The sequence below is a fragment of the Aphis gossypii genome, chromosome 2 (assembly GCF_020184175.1).
Source record: "Aphis gossypii isolate Hap1 chromosome 2, ASM2018417v2, whole genome shotgun sequence".
In the NCBI taxonomy this organism is placed as follows: Eukaryota; Metazoa; Arthropoda; class Insecta; order Hemiptera; family Aphididae; genus Aphis; species Aphis gossypii.
Genome location: NC_065531.1, coordinates 80,989,880 through 81,010,864, shown reverse-complemented (window position 1 = coordinate 81,010,864; position 20,985 = coordinate 80,989,880). Strand labels below are relative to the sequence as shown.

General features: G+C 25.6%; 2 protein-coding genes across 2 annotated transcripts; both read right to left on the bottom strand.

Moving 5' to 3' along the window:
- Positions 1–593: 593 nt before the first annotated feature.
- LOC114121378 (PX domain-containing protein kinase-like protein) lies at positions 594–8,117 on the bottom strand. The gene is made up of 11 exons (XM_027983680.2): positions 7,992–8,117; positions 7,587–7,893; positions 7,310–7,504; positions 5,868–5,964; positions 4,617–4,843; positions 4,313–4,553; positions 3,999–4,250; positions 3,622–3,833; positions 3,475–3,561; positions 3,299–3,410; positions 594–1,934 (listed from the first exon to the last, which is right to left on the bottom strand). Exons 2-11 carry the CDS (start codon positions 7,686–7,688, stop codon positions 1,762–1,764), a joined length of 1,698 nt encoding a protein of 565 aa, XP_027839481.2. The 5' UTR covers positions 7,689–7,893; positions 7,992–8,117; the 3' UTR covers positions 594–1,761.
- Positions 8,118–11,351: 3,234 nt separating this feature from the next.
- LOC114121376 (probable 28S rRNA (cytosine-C(5))-methyltransferase) lies at positions 11,352–16,014 on the bottom strand. The gene is made up of 14 exons (XM_027983678.2): positions 15,749–16,014; positions 15,550–15,681; positions 15,071–15,190; positions 14,395–14,450; positions 14,069–14,125; positions 13,835–14,004; positions 13,583–13,756; positions 13,324–13,519; positions 13,137–13,265; positions 12,600–12,699; positions 12,374–12,513; positions 12,002–12,214; positions 11,772–11,884; positions 11,352–11,679 (listed from the first exon to the last, which is right to left on the bottom strand). Exons 1-14 carry the CDS (start codon positions 15,864–15,866, stop codon positions 11,421–11,423), a joined length of 1,977 nt encoding a protein of 658 aa, XP_027839479.1. The 5' UTR covers positions 15,867–16,014; the 3' UTR covers positions 11,352–11,420.
- Between the last annotated feature and the right edge of the window lie 4,971 nt (positions 16,015–20,985).

Sequence of the window (20,985 nt, the reverse complement as noted above, 5' to 3'; positions counted from 1 at the left end):
CAGAAATGATTTAATTTACCAACACGCAAAAAATACAAAAGCATCTAAAAGCCCTTAAACAAAAATACAGTAAATCAGATACAACAATTAAAAGAGACAAAACAAATAGCTGAAGTCCCCCGTACATATTATAGTAATTAAATTGTTATTTGTTACCATAAATAAGTAAAATATAGTATTTACTGTATAAAGCTAATGGCCCCTGTCACCAAAGTTAAAGATTAATTAAAAAAAAAATAATCAACTATGAATTTGTAGAGGTAGTATCTTCTTAAACACGTTTTTTATATATCTGCACAGGTCACTCTCAGGGCATATGGTAAGACATATGAACTGCGGCTTAATTTATTTAGCCATCACTGACAGCAGATAGATATTCAAATGCCCATTACAGATTCACAATCAAGTACAAAGTGATGGTATTTCCTAGTTATTATTGCTTGACCTCGATGACTAAATATATTATTAGTAAAAAAATAATAAAAGTTGCTATAAGCCAAATAATTACTCATTAATATCACCACTGAATTATTATTTACTTAGGAAATATAAAAAACAAAATAACAACAAATAATAATGATATAATATTTAAATAAAAACATGGATACAACATTTATTTAGATAATATTGGTATTAAAAATTAAAACAAAATATACAATTCATTTAAATGTAACAAAAACCTATTTATTACAACATTTGAAATAAATTAAATTAAATAACGAATAACTTATTAGTTTTTTTAAATACATAAAGATATAATATTATTTAGTAAAATAGTGGTTAATAAAATTATATGAAATTGGTACAATGAAATAATGAATAATAATATAAAACATAATAATAAAAGTATAATGAAAATATGAACAGAATTAAACAATTCATTTTTTTTTTTTTTGTTTGAATGAGTCTTATTAGAACCTTTTTAGATACTAATTTATTTTGTACATTTAATTTTTGATTCAAATATTTTATAAATAATATTTAATACTGAGATTTATGGATTAAATATAACACATATAATGAAATATGAACAAATATTTTCAGATATTCCTTTATAAGCTTGATAATAAAACGTGTAATGTATACACATGTTCTATTTATCACATGTAATAACAAATAATTTTTGTTCCAAATTGAAGGGGTTTTTTAATTTGTTACTTAAAACAAACAAACAAACAAATTAAATATAATTTTGCTAACTGATATAATAAATAATAACAATAATAGGTATTTTATTTTTATGGCAGAATAATTAACATAATTAAAAAAAAAAAAAGAATAATAATTTTATATTAACAGTGTTATATAACATCCTAATTTAAATAGTCATGCACTATTAAGTTTTACTTAAATACAATGAAACATAGTTAATTTTCTTGAGTTCTTAAAAAATATAACAATAAAATATTTTTTAATTTTTAATGTCAATTCTATAAAAAAAATAATAACAACATTATATAAATCTGTTTTATTAAGAAAAACGGTAAAAAAAATATAACTTTGATTAACTTACTGAAATTGTAATATTATAAATAGATAATAGATAATGTTAGTACAATTTTAACAATAAACAACATTTTAAATTTGACAGTCAAAAAGTTATGACAATTTTTGATATAAGTAATTTAAATTATATCAAAAATAATAATTTCTTTCATGTTTTTATTAAAAAAAACAATCAATAGCACCTTAGGAACAATTTAAAATACATACAACACAAAATAAATTTTTTCTAATATTAATCTAAAAGATTTTATTTTATTATTTCACAATTTTCTTTAGTTTATTAGTATCAAATGAACTAATAGAAGATAACAAAGCCATTCTCTGGTTATTTGATTGTGATGAAATAATGGGGATAGTTGTTGTTGATGGTGGTGGTGGTGGAGGCGGTGGTGGAGGGTTGGACACTAAAGATGATGAATTAACAGCAACTATGTAAAATATAATAATAATAATGTATAGGTACATTTAAAATGATCTAGTTTGGAAACCAAGAGATAAATGTTATAATATAAATCAAGATTTAATACTGATTATAATTATATTATGATAATTTAATAATTAAGACCTAAACCATGACACTGATGCTGATCAACCTACTATTTCAAGCTGTAGTTATTGATTACATAAACGATAAAGTCAAAAACAATCATTCAGATTTCGATACAGTTTTATTTAATCTTCAAAATCATCTCATTCTCATGGCCTAAATGGAATATAATAAACTAATATAATTCCAAAACAATGAGTTAAGAAAATTAACTAATACTCTTCATTATGCTCTAATCATAAGAGTAATTTAAATCTTAAATTAAATTAAATCTCTCTATGTTTGATTCCTTATTTCTCTAAAGAATTATTACTTCAAAAGTAATTAATTTTTAAAAATTGGTTTTAATACAACTTGATAGTCACAAAATAATAATTTTATTTTTATCCTTTTTGAAGTCTACATTTATAGTTTTGAATGACAACATATATTTATAACTTAATAAAGAAAAAATATAATAAAGAATTTAAACCAAATTCAGTAAGAATGGTTACTAAAAAATTCTAATCATGTTCAATTAACAATACAATTAAAATGCCCAAATTAAATATTATTTGCTCAAATTAAAGATTTTTATTTAAAACTTATAAATATATTTAATAGTGATGGGCACTATCAAAACATTAAAAACGATGATGACACAGCCAATGATTTCCTTAATTTCTTTTATAGAGTGAAAATTGAGTTGTTTAACTTAGACTACAGCCCTAATGCTTTTTACTTGGGTGAAAAAGATTTTACCATATTTTTCGTATATAAGATAAAGAGATAAAACATGTGGATGAAGCATTCTTATGAGTTATTTAAATATATCTCTATTGGCCAACAATTAGATTTATTATTCTAGCCTCTAAGTACTAGATAGTAGATACTAAGTATTAGCTCGCTACTCTATTTATTTTTTAGACTTTAAACCGTCAGTAGCATCACATTCTAACACTATGAACATAAAATGAAGTATCGACTATTGAGTATTTTTATCACACATTAACAAGTTACAACTATTTTTTAATAATTAATTTGAATAGTTTTTAAATTTAATTAATTAGAACTATTTAAATCGTTATAGAATGACTATCAAACAGTTCAAATAGAGAACTACTACAAAAAAGTTTGATAGCGCTCATCACTAAATTAATTAATTTTAAAAATACTATTGGATAATTAGAAAGTTGAATTCTTGAAATTACCAATATTTATAATTATTACAATACATTGATATAACAATAAAAAATTGATACTCACTACTATTAGTTTGTATATCAGATCCAGTAGAAGTTAATGTACTGTTACTACTAGAGCTATGTGATCTATTATTGATGTCAAGTGAACTATTACTTTTAATTGAATGAAAATCCTTCAAAATAATAATAATTAATAAAACTTCAAAAATGATTTTAATTATTTTATTATCTACTTACAAAATGTTTTGATTGTGTTACTCCAGAACATTTTTCTGGGTCATGGATGATTTTATAAATTTTTTTATGACGTTTTTCTAATGCAATCTATAAATTCAAAATAATTAGAATGTATAAATGTATTAACTTGAAGCTGTATATACTTACTTTTTTTTGATCCTCAAAAATTCTAGACATACATTTTTCTGCGATTAGAATATAATGTTCTTTTACTAAAACTGGTATTTTACATTTGAAAAATGATGGGTCTTTTTGTTCATCAATCATTCGTGCATGTTTTAAATTTGTTATTATTGAATTCACAGTTGGCATGAGTAACTTTGATGAAGGAGGTGCAAGTATAGTTTTCATTTGTTTTGCTGAAAAATGTTAAAATTTATTGTTATACAACTTTTTAATATTTATAAATAGTAATACCTATTTTAATAGTTTTATATGATACAAATAATTTAAAAGTAAAAGGATAATTTTGAGAATTACTAATTGATACATTTTTATTTATGAAGAATACAGTATGATCTTACTCAAATTTAATGAGGTTTTTTGAGAAAAATGTTCACAAAAAGGCCTTAATAAAGGTTCATTTTCAGTGAATTCATATAAAATATGACCAAATCCATAAACATCAATATCATTTAAACTTTGTATACGTTTTTTTCCAAGTTGTACTAAAAATGAACGATAATATGAAGGTAATCCTAAAGTACTATTTTCAATGCCAGTTAGTTTAATATTTTCAATATCACAGACTAAAACATTCCCAGAATGCAAATGACCTAGAAAAGTAATTCAATTGAATAAACAATAAATTCAAAGAATTTAAAATTTATTTACCAACCATATGGGATATGGTTATCATGTAAAAATTTCAATCCATATAAGATCTGTTTAATATAGGATACCATAGTCTGGTCTGGTAAATAAACATGAGATGAAGTATCCCAATATTTTTTTAAGAAAGGTTGCAAAGGTGTGGTTTGATAGAGCAGATCTCTCAAACTGCCAACTTGAATATTGTGAACTGATAATGTATATCCTTCAGGGCTTGGCAATATCACAGGAATGTCTACAAGTGGATGCTTAAAAAAATAATAGTGTTATAAAAAATTATAATTATGTTCATATAAATAAGTTTAACTTACTATTATGCTAGAGATAGATTTTAGTACTGTAATTAAATCCAACTGTTTAAGTAAAAGGTCAGGGCCACATTCAGTCCACGACAATAACAGTTCTTGTTTTGGATCTTTTTTCCATTTAGATAAAAATGATTTTCTTCTTAAGCGCCATCCAATATTAGGTAGTTCTTTAGATAATTCAAATTCTCGATTACCTCTAAGAACCATGCCAACTTTTTGAAATAAAGATTCTAGAATAAAAATTTACTGGTTAATCATTAGATTTTTAAATTAAATGTACAGAGAAACCTTTGTTTATGATCATCTTTTTGTTCTATGAAATTAACATATTATATTAATTCTAAATCATGCTTGAGTAAAAGAAAAAATTCGGGATAGGATTTATTCGAAGTTAATTATAAATCTCTGAATTATGTTTTACTTTTTTAATAAAAGTTTTCTACTTAATGGACCAATCGGATAAACACGACCAAATTATAACTAATTTTAGTAATATTAAATGTGTACAAATATTTTTTAGCCAAGGAGGAACCTACTTGGTGCACTACCTATACAGTTATTTTATCAGTCAAGTATATACTGAGTGCTATCAATACATCAATAACCAAAAAATATAACATTCCACCCAACATGGACGGAACATTAGAACCACACTGAAAATATCACCAATTTATTAAGCTTCCTAAGAAAAACTGACTTATGTAATATAATAGTGTGATATATATGTATTGTAAATATATTTAGTTAACTTTATGAATTTATATTTAGTATAATATAAAGTTTGTTAATTTTATACATCTAATCAACCACCACTAATTATGTACTACTATGTAAAACCAAAAACTAATAACCTTATTTATTGGTATGTTATTAAATAGAAATTTGAAAATTTAATTTTGATAAAATTGTTTTATAAGTAAATAACAATAATATACAGTTGCCATTAAATGCTTAGTGTTTCATTATTTTTTTTTTATTCATTTTAAAAAATGTTTCCTTTTTTTAAGAAGTACATTTTTAATTCTTGTAATTTTAAGATGAGTCAATTAACTAATAATATTTCTTGTATCATTATACTAATATTTTTTTTTCAATATACATTTTTATAATATACAATTTCTATACATAGGTTACTACGTTAGTAACTAAATTACAACATATTTAAATAAAGGATCTAATTTCAAGCTTAAAATGTTTTAATAAATCCAAAAAATAAATTTAGATATAATTACTAATAATAGCAGTCAATATTACCTTTACAATATTCACTATATGATTCTGGATCCAAAAAGCTTCTTACCAATAATGAATTTGCTAACATTAAATTCTCAACCATTGTATTTAAAGAGCTCTAAAAACATAAATACAAATTTTGACTATCATTTATTAATGCATAAATTGAATTTATTCATTTAAAATAATAAAATAAAAAAATATATACTTTTTTTGTGTAATCATTGGAACATTTAGTATAGTTAGTATGGAATCTAGGAAAAGAAAATCTCCGAAATCAAAATACAGTAAAAAAAGCCACGGCTATAGGAAAAAAGAGCACCAACTAAATACATAACAGTTTTTGTTTTTTTAATTTCAGAATGTATCTTCATTTCAATATAATTATGTAATACTTTTTTTGTCATAGGTATCAAATATCTATAACCATATATAATATATATTATATAAAATATTTGTTTAATAAGTTGTATATACTTTTATATCATAAGAATATTTAATAAAATAATACACCAAATATTTTTAACTACAGGTATAAATATACATTTGAATTTTGAAATATAAGAGATTTAACTGATTGAAGTGTATAGTAATAAAAGTCATTGAGATTTGACTTCATCTTAAACTGGTGTTGGTATCTTAGTATCAAAAAATTGTATTGTTACAAATGTGGTTAGATTATTGTTTTTATTATGATTTACATAATTAAATATAATCACAATATAAATAAAATAATTGTCATTTGTACATAGTTTTAAAAATGTTTAAGAGTGGTAAAAAATTTAAAATAATTAAAAAATATATAAAATAATTGTCATAATAACTTAGTAGCATTGTTTTCTAATGTTGTGGCCAACTGCCATTAGAAAATACAATAATTTTGTTTCATTATATTTAATTTGCACACATAACATTTTTAAGCGATATAAACATAGATACCTATGTAAAAAAAGGTGTTACATAATAGTTATATTGGAATAAAGGTACATTGTAATAATTTAAAAAAAAAAATGTGATGCATTTAGTTGGTACGGGGCTCTTTTTTTACCGTATTTTGATTTTGGAGCTTTATTTTCCAAATACCTTAGTAGGTTAATTTATTTACACTCATTCAAAATTCAAATGCCTTAACATACATTAGAAACAAGAATAAAATATTCCAATCACAATAAATTAAAAAACTTACATTGAACAGAGAATGGGAAACTTTTAAACTATATTTGAGAATGTCTTCTTTTAATGTCGTGTTCTTATTGTGAGAAAAGGTTAGAATCTACCTAATTTAATTTTTCAAAATAATCATAATAAATTATAATATATAAAAAATAAAACCTGATGCAGAGATAAATTCTGGTCTATTATAGTATTTTAATTCTGTTAAATTATAGTTAAATATATTTGGTAGTAAAGTGAATAATTTTGAAACATACAGTATTATTTTTAAGTGAAATATTTTACATTACTTGTAAAGCATTTTGTCGTTGCATCACCAACTTTCGATCCATGTTTCCAATGAATTTTTTTGGAGGTAAATCCAAATTTATTTTTGGTGACAACTTGTATAACATGTTTTGAAGTTTAACAAAATCACTGTACCGCTTGAATATTTTCCAAGTGTAATCCTGAACACCAGTGCGTGTTACTTCAATGACATATTCCTAAAACAAAAAAAAACACAAAATCAGTCAAAATTATTGTTATTATTAGATCGCGTATTTAAAGTCGTTTATTATTATGTACCGTATATCCACTGGTGTTCCGTGAATTGAGAATCGTGCATTTCAAAGGATGTGTATCGTCGACTTTGTCCTTCAAAGTTGCACTGTTCTCGAAGATCGACATTGTTACAATAATTCAACACTAGTGTAGTTCGATTCAAGACGTAGAACACAAATAATTTAGTTCAACCATTACAATGAAAACGACATGTACCTAGAATGTTACATAATCTCGGTAGCAGAAAACTATCAAAAGATCAATGAGACCTGTAACTCTGTGACGCACTATACTCTTGATTAGTTGATGGCTATGAATTGTAGTTGAAACCCTAAATGGTACGTCGTTTTAATAAGTAAAAACAACAATTAAAAATAATAATATTGTTATTAATGTTATCACTTATCATCTCTTTTCTATGATACACACCTTGAAAGTTATAACCATGAAGATTAGAATAAGGAAACCAAACTAGTACGGCCGCCCGCATGAAAAAACGTACCGAAAACCGAAATGAGTTGCACACTTGCACGATTAAACCACAGAATAGATAATATGATTAAACGGCCACAGGTAGCGCTGCATATGCTAAGATTGCTACTTTAACCCGCGTAGTATATGCCATAGGGATTATTCTCGTTTTTTGGGTTTTTTGTAAAATATATGCACTATTTTGAACCACGACTCTTTATACCTTACATCATATACTATCATAATAATTATGATCTAAGGCTTATACATTTTATAGCTCGTAAAATTACGCATTCATACGTCATGTGCATATGTGTGTATCTATATATGTATTAATCATGGCAAAGTATTTAACCATGGTATTTTGTAAATTCGTATCAGATATTATTGTTTAAATGTTTTTGATTTTCATTCAGCAATTTAAACTGTTTAATAATGCAAAAATAGCCTATAATATACATAGGTATATATAGTAACCAAAGCCGTAGCCAGGGTTTAGGGTTCATAACCTACCCCCTGAATTTTTTTTTGAATAAGATTAAATAGTTAAAATTTAAATAATATTTTTATACCTACATATTTTATTACATAATATAAAAATGTATACTCTAACCTTTACCTCTTTTCTGGCTACGGCCTTGGTAGTTGGTAGTATCGCAATAGTATAGGAAATTGTAGTTCCACTAATACGTAATACATTGTACTACTTGAACATTATTATAATACATTAATAGTTAATACAATAATACCTATTGTTTAACTTTATTGGTATGGGTATAGGTAATGGTATTTGGTATATAGTATAAGTATTTCAATATTTCATCATTTGTTATAGTCAAGTTAGACTGTAACAGCCTACAGCCAATAGGAATCACTTTTTAATTTTTATATTAAATTCTGGGTGGAACAATGCATTGCGATGGTAAATTGGTTAGGTTGAGACATTTGAACAGTAAAAATCTTCAACTTTGAAGGTGGTACCTACACTGGTACCTGTCTGTTTAAAATTGTGTCTATATTATTGATGCATTTAAGTATCAAAAGTAAAATCTCATAATTTTTCAATAGAATCGGTTGGAAAAAAATACGGGCAAATCTATTTACGCAAACAACACTTGTGTATTTTCAATTAAATCAATTTTAATTTTTAATTGTAATTCAAAAATGAATAATCGCAGGTACCTGAAGTATATTGGCTTAATATTTGAAAAATGTTTTGGATCGTTTTGAGCTATTAATAGACGTATAATATTTTAAATCTACTTTTTCAAATTTTTATATTTATATTGATAGTATTTTTTTTAGTCAAGAAGCTTTTTTTTTTTTTTTTTTATTAAAATATTTAATATATATTTACAATCTGTATCATTCATACAATAAGCAAATGTGATAAATAAGAGGCTAAAATTACATGACATGGTTTATATGAGGAGGGAGACTATCCATTGACAAAACCCTTCAGAGCAAATTACTTAGGTAATTAATTTAAGAGATTTCTACACCATCGTCTTTTGAGACGTTGTGGAAGATTGTCGGATAGCGTGTGTGAGAATAGGTGTGAGATGAGTGGATTTGGATGGTGTCGTAGTAGTGCATGCAGTTTGGAATAGTAATTTTTAGTTCAGTCAAACAGCTAGAAACTTAATACAAGGTTTCTTATTACCTAGTCGTTCATATACGGCAAACAATATTAAAAAACCATCACCTAACTTTAACTTTTTTTCATAAGTAAAAATCAACGCATATGTATCTAAAATATATTATATGCCTACATATTACTATATTATAGTATTTGCCTTAACTTGCGATACCCGAAAGTCATGTATAGTCATAATCTATGTGTATGAAAAAAACTCCTAACTAATATTTTATTATGGAAAAATGGGTGATGTGGCTAAACAAATAAAATTACTGTAAATCGCTCAAGAATCAAAAACAATATCTGATAGTGATGTGTTCATTAAACTGATGAAACTTGAACCAGTAAGTAAGCACTAAAAAGTAGTCTTGTATTTGGAAGTCTTTGTGCAGGTTAATATTTCATATGAACTAAGGGGCACCTGCGATTTTTCGGAAGACTTAGTTTAAAATATACTCGTATAGTGTTACCTACAATCTACATAATTTATTAGGTACATTATTACCTATATAATATATTATGTACATTACTAGATAACATAACCGAAATTGTTCGGTTTTAAATATATATTTTTTTAATTTTAGACATTTTCTTTTAAACACCATAGCAGTCCCATAACGTAATTAATTTATTAATTAATTTGTGTGTAATTAGTACATGTAATATAGATTCAAATCAGCACTTAATAAATTTCTTTTTGTGTGTCGAACCTTATCTAGTTGTTGATCTTTGAGGTTTGCTCGACTATTCACTTTACCAACTGAGCCGTTTCACGGGCTGTCTCGCTTTGCTTTTGTGATTGAGGATTAATGAGAAGCATGAAGTCAAGCCATACGTGGCGCTCTTCACGTGCAATTTCTGGTTCTTTTTCAATCCTTCCATTCGCAATGTTTCGAATCCTAGTTGCAATACAGCTTAGCTTTGTCGTAAAATATTTGATCGTTTTGGTCGCAGCCATAGGGGCCATAGTCGCATACAGATGCCGTTCGAAACAAAAAGTGAAAAGGAATATCTACGGAAAAGCCGTGTATATTTTAATATTTGCCAGTGTTGCCTATCTAGACTCTAGAGGAAAAGAATTAAGTAACTCCAAAGTGTACGATAGTATTAGTTCATCCGTGTGCGGGCATAAGTTTTATAATATACTAATTTATGGGTTTAAGTCAAAAATCAGTATTATCAGAGGCGTATTTAGGGAGGTGTCCTGAGGGTTGAAACCACTCCACAATTTTTTCGATATTTTTATTCATTACTAAAATATCGAAAAATATTGTTGACGAATGGTTAGGTTATTTGAACTTATAGTAAACGGTGAACCACGTGTTATTAAATTATAAATTCACAGTATACTTTTTTAATATTATTTAAAAAGGTTGCAAGCAGTTGATCTTATTCATTAATTGATTAGACTTTAATTAAATGCCAATGCAATAATTTAGATGTATTTTTCTATATAGCTAGCAGGTTATTATTTTTTAATATTATTAGTATTATCTAATAATAATATACATTTATCAATATATACAGGAAATGATATCGTAAATTGTCTTGATAACACATTAGACCAATGTCATAGTTCAAAAAAAGTATGTTCATTTATGATCATACAATAACCAAAACTATTCAAATCTGGAATCTAATAATTTGTTGTAGATACAATTTTAAACTCAATAAAATACTTCTTTTTAAACTTAATTTAAAACATTTATTTACTTTGAAGTCATAATATCAAACTCAAACAGTAAAAATTAATTTTTTTTTTCAGCCCTATTTTTTCCACGTCCATGTTTTGGTTTTTTTATATTTGCTACTGGTTTTTCAAAAGTATTCTGAACCTCTACATTTTCTGAATCAATATTATTTATTTCAGTTTCTTCTTCATTATCTTCAGATTCATTATTTTTTGGAATAATATTTGAAAATTTTTTAAGTTTTGCAACAAAGAATCCATCCATGTTATGAGTATGTGGGTAAAAACGCCTTGTAAGTTTCATTGTAGGATGAAACCTTAAACAATAAAAAACATATTAGAAAATAATACTTAACAATTATGTAATTTAAATAAACATTTTTATTTAGACAACTAAAAAAAAAAATACCTGTGTTGACGAAGATTTGTAAAACCTTCAGTACCAAAACTTAATCCTGTATCAACTAATTTTACATCTCTTTTTTTTAAAGCATAATCTATCACACATTCATTTTCTTCTGCCTAAAACAACAAAAATTGAATTGTTGACATAATTATATGTAATAAATAAAATTATTTACAATTAAAATCAAAATTAATAAATTTCAAAATAAGGATCAAATAGGATGAATTACTTACGAGTACTGAACAAGTTGAATAAACTAAATAACCTCCAGTTGAACTTTTAAAATTTAAAGAATCTATAGCAGCTAGCAATAATTCCCGCTGTAATGTAAAACATCTTTGCAAGTCGGTTTCATCTTTACTCATTTTAACTCCAGAATCTTTGCTTATGACTCCAGTTCCAGTACATGGAGCATCTAATAATACTCTATCGAAGTTTTTGAATAACTAAAATAGAATAAATATAAACATTAAATAAGTTAACTGTAAAAACAATTTTTATTATTCAACATAGGTAATGTAGCTTACAAATATTTCAAAATTCTATTTTCGGAAATTTATAAAATCAACTATCAACATATAAAAGCAATTTTAAATTTTACTCACTTGAGGTATATGTCTACCATCATATGTTGAAATAACAGAATTGGCAATTCCCATTCTATGAAAATTACCAATAACTGCTTTTGCACGGTTCTTATTTACATCATTAGCAATTAAAACTCCAGTATTTTTCATTATTGCAGCTGGAAAAAAATATATTTTTTATTAAATAACTTATTAAAGAAAAAATTGTAAAATTTATAAACAAAAATAATAAATATATATTTACCAATATGTGAGGCTTTACCACCAGGTGCAGCACACATATCCAAAATAAATTCATTTTCTTGAGGAGCTAGAGCCATAACAGGTAACATACTGGAAGCGGCCTATTAATATAAATATTTATTAAATCATAAAAAAAGTATATACCTAAATATGTAAAACATTAACACAAAGTAAAATTTTACAAATTTAAATTCAATAACGTTAGATAAATCATAAATGAACAATTAGAAAAAAGGTTGGGCATCATTATTTTATAAGAATATTCTTTAATAGACTTATGGGCTTTACTGGGCTGCTCACACAGAACTATATTGGTTCAATAAATAGTTATTGGGCCAATAAATTAAGTTATTGAATTGATAAAAATTAAAATATGTGGTTCAAGGCTATGATATCTTATTCAATCAATAAGTTATGGACTGTTGTCACTATTCCCCATCCTAATAATAACTTAGAATTAAAAATTATAAAACTATTGTGGACTCATCACCCTAAAACTCAAAACATGTTTTAAATAAAAAAATATATATTTTTTTACCTGAAGCATATAATGTCCAGCCAAATATTCAGGAGTGGCTCCTATTGGCACAGTAGAATTGTACACAACAAGCCCTACCTTAGACCAATTACCAATAGGGTCTAAATTAACTCCTCGGTTGATCAATGCCTAAAATTTTAGAAATACATTAGCTATCTTTATGACCATATTAGTGCAAGGTATTTACTTGAGCTAAGTCACGTCTCCTGGTTTTCAAACTGTTTGTTCGAATAGTTACTGGTCTTGGTGTTTCACTAGCTTCCAAAAAAGACATTAAATCTTCGAGTGGAAACAAATGCATCATTTTTTCCATTAAAAATGTATTGTAACTAAAATAGGTACACAAATCCTTGAGTAACAGATCAGTGTACTCTTGTCGGCTTCTAAACAATAACAAATAAATACAATAGTATCGAGACAAGAAAATAATTAAACATTAAATTTACCGATTCTCCTCGCGAAATTTATTAAAATTAGATAATACTAATAAAATATCTTTAATTCTTTGTTCTACTTCTGGTATAGGAATATGTTCATCAATTTTATCACTGGCAGGAAAAACAAAAACATCTTGGCTTGCAACATTAATTTGCATTTTCATTTCTTCGTCGGCTTCAGCGCTAAAACACAAAGTACCCATAATTTAATAATAACTAAATAAATAAAAAAATTAATAATCATTAAATAATTTATATTACTCTTCTTTTTTCTTTGCAGCTTTTAATTTTTTAGCTGCTTTTTCAATGGGTAATAATTCATCATCACTTTCTTCTGCTTTTCTTTTCTTTGTAGATGATTTTTTCTTTTTAAGAACAGTATCTTCAATTCCAGATTCATTTGAACTATCAACATCGTCCAATGTACCCGCCTGTATAAATTAATATTAGTTTAGCTATTAAATTTTATAAATTATAATATGTATTATGTATTACCAAATAATCATCATCATCTGATAGGCCATCTTCATCAAAACTTTCTAAACCATTTCCCTGAAATAATACATTAATATTTATTATACAATAGTATACTACTAAATAAAAAAGAAATTTAAGTTACTAATCAAAATAATTTAAATATCTGTTAATATAATGGTAATAAAGAGTTGAGTTAAGGTTATATAAATGTATTTTACAAATCACAAATTTATATTTTTAACCTTAATTTATCAATTATTAATCTTATTAATTAATAAATAGTAAAAATAAACCATTTTTATCAATAACTTAAAAAATAAGTAGGTAATAAATAAAAATTATACCTCTGTAACTTCATCATCTATATCTGAATTACTATCATAACTTTCTATATCATCATCTGAAAAAAAAACAATTTAAAATATTATTCAGAATATTGGAGCAATTAATATACTAACATTATTATTTAATATGTAGGTATATTAGACTAGTATCATAGGCGGGACCAGACCTCCATGGCTAGGGAGGCAAATTGTAAAATTTTAATTTTTACATACTACATTTATACTACATCCATCAACTTCATATTACCTACCATATTTGTGACCAGAGCAAGGATTTATATGCAATAGCATGTTTTTTTGCAACTTCTGGTTATTAATTTTGTCAGTAATTACCTCATGATGAGATAGATGGTGGTGTTTATATTTTGCATGTTTTTGCATATTTTGGTAAATAAAGTATATATTTTACAATTTTTTATTGAATACAAATCCTAGCTCCGTTTAAGACTCTTTTCTCATAGTATTACAATATAATATGGTATCTTTTCCCAACTCAGCTAACCACTTTAACCAATCTTCACATTATTGTTTAATATTTGAATATAAACAACTGATGGTAAAACCCTCCAATAAGTAGCTGGAGAGACAGCTACCCACCCTGCCTCCCCTAAAAACACGCCTATGACATGTACACATATATTAAGTGATTCATAATAAAAATTTTATAGGTACATACCTTTTTCGGGAATAACTGATTTTGAGTTTTTTGATTTCAACCAACTATTATTACTATCAGAAAACTGTTTAACAATTTCATTTTTTATATTCTTAGTAGTATCGGATTCATTCTTATTATCTAAAAAATACAAAAGTTATAAGTTTAAAAATTATAAAATTAGGCAGGTTTTGAATACCTACAATAATTAATAGTATATTTAGTATACACAGTATCAAACTATTTCAATAGTTAAATAAATCAAAAAATAAATAAATTGAAATATAAATATAATATAAATGAAATATTATAAGGGTTATAAAATCATATACATTTTGACATTAATAAGATATCTAAAATATTTTTAATAAATTATTGATTAAAAGTATTCTTGGCAAAAATAAAATTATAACATAGTTTAATATAGCTTTAGATGTTTAAACGTATCTAGTCATTTGGTTTATTATAAATTATTATCTTTATAACGTAGAAATTCTTACTTTCAACATCATCAATGTTTTTAACACCTTTCTTTTTTTCTTTTTTAATTAACTTTCTTTCTTCTTTTTTCTTAACTCTTCTAGAAGCTCGCTGTTTTTGTCGATGACTCAACTTTTTTGGCTGATCATCACCTAAAAAATAGTAAAACAAAATTAAATAATTGGTCGGGTTAATTTAAAATAATATTAACTATTTTACCTTCAAGTTTTGGAAGTCCTGGTAGCATTTTTGGTGGTTTTTGTTTTTTTGCTTTCCGTCCAGGACCTTTTATTTGTTTTACCGCCCCATCATCACCGAATTTCGCTTTTCTTCCCATATTTCAATTTAAAAAGTACAGTACCACTAAAAAACAAATAACACTTACACAAAATGTCCTACGAAAATGCGAAATAAATATGACAATAATTGATTGTCAATTGTGATTATTTAAAACAGGACCACACGAGGTTTTGTTTGTAATTTGTTTAGTGATAAGAGATACGATTGCTGAGAGGTTAGGACTTTTTTAAATACCAAAACCACGGTTGTTAGGTATACATATATACAATGTATAATATACTTATAATATAGATAGGTATATAATATAAATAAACATATTATTATATTAAATATCTATGATCATTGATCCTTGCATAATGCTATTAAATATTAATACTTAGCCATGATACTGAGTAAATAAGATCATATTATAATTAAATAAATTAATATAGTATAAAATATATAATTTCTTTAAAGTTAAAATTGATTTATAAAATTTGAAAACGTCATTGTGTCTATACGACAATAGTAAAATTAATATTAATATGCGAAAAGGTTTTTAGTCCTCACAAATAATGTTTTTGAACAATAGCAAAATAATAAACATTGTTATTCATCACATAATATATGATATATTTATATTAAATTATTTAATTATAAAGGTAAATAATAAATATATTTTGTGCAATGTAATATGTTATCATTATCAATTTGGTAGCAAGTTATGCTATAATAATAAATTATATATTTAACTAAATTAACATTCATACTTTTAGTTCATAACCCACAGCGTATTGATTGGCCCAACATATAGCGCATTACGTAATAATGTAAATTTAGTATAAGTAGGTAGTAAGTTTCATAGGGGTGGATAACTATTATTATATTTTGAGTTTTAGATTCTGAACGGAGTGATGAATGTATTGATTTTACAAAGATGTATGTTAAATTAACAAGATAACAGTTAAATTTTCAAAAATTTTTGACTTTTTTTGAGTTATTTACAGACCATTGAAATTTTCAATTTTTATGCGAATTTTTTTTGAAGTGTCGATAAAATTTTTTTGGCCCAATTAAAATACTTGAAAATTTTATACAAAGTTCTTCATATGTTATTCTTATAGTGATTAAAAAATTATAAGAATACATTGGCACAATTTTTTTTATTAGCATTTGAAGTTCAAATTTTGACAAAAATTTGTCAAAATCATGAATATTTGCAAATTATTTTGTAGTTCAAAATTCATAAAAATGTTTGTGTAGGTAGCTAAGAGTTGAAAATATAATACAAGATTTTTCATAAGTTTAGCTTACAATAATTATAAAAGAACTTAAATTTTGGTGTATTCAGGCTATTAAAACATAAACCACCGTTTTCACTAACCACTGGAAATTATATCCTATAGGCTGACAAATCATCTTCGTTCAGAATCGTTTTTCATATACAATGATATCTATTATTGCTTTTAAATTTAACCTACCCTAGTCCGAGGTCCACCCCACCCCCTAATGTACAGCAGAACGGTACCCACTTGTCCGCTTTTTTTTATGTAATTAATAATTAAAAAAAAGGACCTAGTGAGTAACGCTCTGCTGTATAGTAGGTCACTATTATGAATGTATTAAATTTGAATCCAATGATATAAGTATCATTGTATACAAAAAACGATTTTGAAAATCTGAACAAAGATGATTTGTCAGCCTAGGATATAATTTCTAGTGGTTGGTGAAAAAGGTGGTATATGTTGGCCTGAAATCTGAATACACCAAAATTTAAGTTCTTTTATAATTATTATAAGCTTAACTTATGGGGAATTCCGTATTAAATATTCAAGTAGGTATTTTGACTCAGCAAAAATATTTTATCGATATTTATAAAAAAAAAATTTAAACAAAAACGAATATTTTAAATAGAATTAAATTAAATGAAATATTTTGAAAATTAAATCATGTAAAGAAAATGCAAATCTAAATAACTGGTGAAATTTTCAAGTATCTACGATTTATACTTTTTGAATGATAACAAATATTTAAAATCGTTTGAAAATAAATCGTTATAATTACGCTATTTCGTAAAAATTTGAAATTCAAACGTTCTTAAAACTTTTCCTATGATGATGCTTCGAGTTTTCTCTATAGCTACTTGAAGAAAAACTTGTGGAAAACTTAGTGTTGAATTTTTTATCCTTAGATATAAACATAAATAATTTTATGATTATTCAACTATTATGACATATATCGTAAAAAATTGAACTATAAACGCTTATAAAAAAAATTGTGACTAACGATTTTTGATTTTTTTTTAACTACAATAAGAACAACTCATTAGGAACCTATTGTATTAAATTTTCAAGTTTTATTTGCCATCCAAAATTTTTTTATCGACACTTCAAAAAAAAATTCTCAGAAAAATCGAATATTATATATATTATAGTGATCTATACTCTATAAATAAGTCAAAAAAGTCAAAATATTTTGAAAATTTAGCCATGTATTAATAATGGTTATATAAACACGTGGTAAAAATTTCATGTGTTTACAGTGATTAGTTTTTGAGTTACAATCATATAAAAAAAACGATTTGGTTGAAAAACAGTTTTGCACAACAATTTCTAATTATCCGTTACTTTTTTTTTGTTTTTCTCGGTTTTTTTGAAAACTGTTGGAAAGTGCTTACTTTTTACCTCTATAATGCACCAAGGATATTCATTTTTCCATCAGAAAACACCCCCAAAGTATGAAATTGAAGCATTATTTCGACTATAGGTAGTTATGCTGTACACAGACACAAAAAAAACACATCATTAGAAAATCAATACATTCGGCATTCATCACTTCGTTCAGAATCTAAAATGTATAAATATATTCGAGGAAATCCATTCTAAAATTTTGTTACAAATCGAACTACTATTATATTTGGCATATTCGCGATTTACGAACAAAGCGACTACGTAACTGAGTGGTATGTTGATAACCATAACTGACTGTTACAGAGTAATTAAGATAACCTAGGTATAATATTATGAAGACCCAAACGTTGTATCGTAATCGATTATTCATCTTATCTTTATTTCAGTTATTATTTAATGCCAACAAAATTATTTCAAATATTTTTACTTGAAAAAAATATTAGGTATTAATAATGAACATTTTTTTTTGAAGTCGATAAAATTTTTTTGATCAAATCAAAATACTTGAAAATTTAATACTAAGTTCCTCATAAGTTATTCTTATAGTGGTTAAAAAATTATAAGAATACATAGGCACAATTTTTTTTTATTAGCATTTGAAGTTCAAATATTGACAAAAATTCGTCAAAATCATGAGTATTTGCAAATTATTTTGTAGGTATAATTCATAAAAAATGTTGTGTATTCAGGCCATTGAAACATAAACCACCTTTTTCACCAATCACCAACCATTCGAAATGATATCCTAGGCTGAAAAATTATCTTCGTTCAGAATCGTTTTTCGTATGCAATGATACATTAATACCTATCATTGGATTCAAATTTAACACTCCTATAATATATAATAATAATCCATACTGCACCTAATGTACAGCAGAGCGGTACCCACTTACTTGCTTTTTTTTTAAATATATTGATTACAAAAATGTTATAAATTATTTAAAGTTGGACATTCTTTCCTAAAGCAGTTAACTTCAATTGTGTTCAAGATACTTATTAGAATTAGTTAACCGAATAAGTTTTATATATGAATACACGGTTTCATATATTTTGCATACAAAAAATGAGAATTATAATAATTATAATGTATATTTTTTCCACACAAAATTGTTGAATAAAAATAGTACAAAAATCTTACTATAGGGTAGAAATAATATAAGTTAAGCTATTAACATATCTACAGATACTTGACTATGCAAAATTAGGTATATAGGTCGTATGTGAAGATAAAGTGGAGGCTAGAGCTTCATGCTTTTATCTTCATCACAAATGACTTTTTTTCGAAATTGACCTTCAACTTACTGTCTTAACGTAGAACAACGAATTCTTTCAAACAAACCCACCATAATTTGGTTTAGTGCATTACTTTAGTCATATCTATAAGTATATATTTGATTATGTGTGTAAATATAATACCTATATTATATACTATGGACTGTGGAGACCTTCATGCATAATTCATAGCACATGCGACATGCCACACAATACATATACGCTCGAGAGTCGAGACACATAGTTACGTGTTTTCACGTAATTTGATAATATGAACTATCATCATAGGTATTATAAATGTATAAACATTTAATATTAATATTAATATTTTATTGATACTAACAAATTCTAACCAAATAAATGACGTATTATCGTGGAAAAAATGGAATTTGTATAATTTATTATTATGCCGGACAATCACAAATCGTTTATGGACCATAAATTATAGTGTATTAGTGTATTACAGCGATTGGTTATTCGTGTGACTCTCAATAGTATGAACATTATATAGGCTCTCTAGCACGAATATACAGGTAGCAAATATTTAAGTTGTTTGTGAATTGTGCCAAATACTACCACTAGTACTAAAAAAAAAAATAAAATAATTTTAAAATATAAATTAATACTAAATAGGAACCAATAAGCAGAGTTATAGAGAATAAGAGAACGAAATATAATATAGGTAATCGTAAACCAGTAAAGGCAAGTAATATTAGGATATTAGGTACCACCGTCATTGGTGGTTGGTGACTCGTGGTACTCATGAGTCATGACACATGGTTTAAAATATAATAATATGATAGGTATATATATTACATAAATATTATAGATAATTCACAATTATTATCTATAAACCATGCTCACATAGTCACTACAGTCACTCGTTTTATGTTATACAGCGACCAGCGACCAACGAGTGTCGTTCGTTCACGGTTATATAATTACGTCACGTACCTAAAATATGTAAATATTATGTTAAAACTTGTTTCATGTATCTAAGCCTAACGGGTCATTCATAACTCATTAGTCATTATAGTGAGACTACAACTGACAACTGAGTAGTGACTAGTGAGTAGTGAGTACTGACTTCCATAGAAAAATATACTAGACTGTATAGACTAAAGTAGTGAGTAGTGACTTGCAAGTGGCGACTACCGAAACTAAAACTCCGAGAGCCGACTGAGCCGATTGCCGAATAATAAAAATACTTAATTA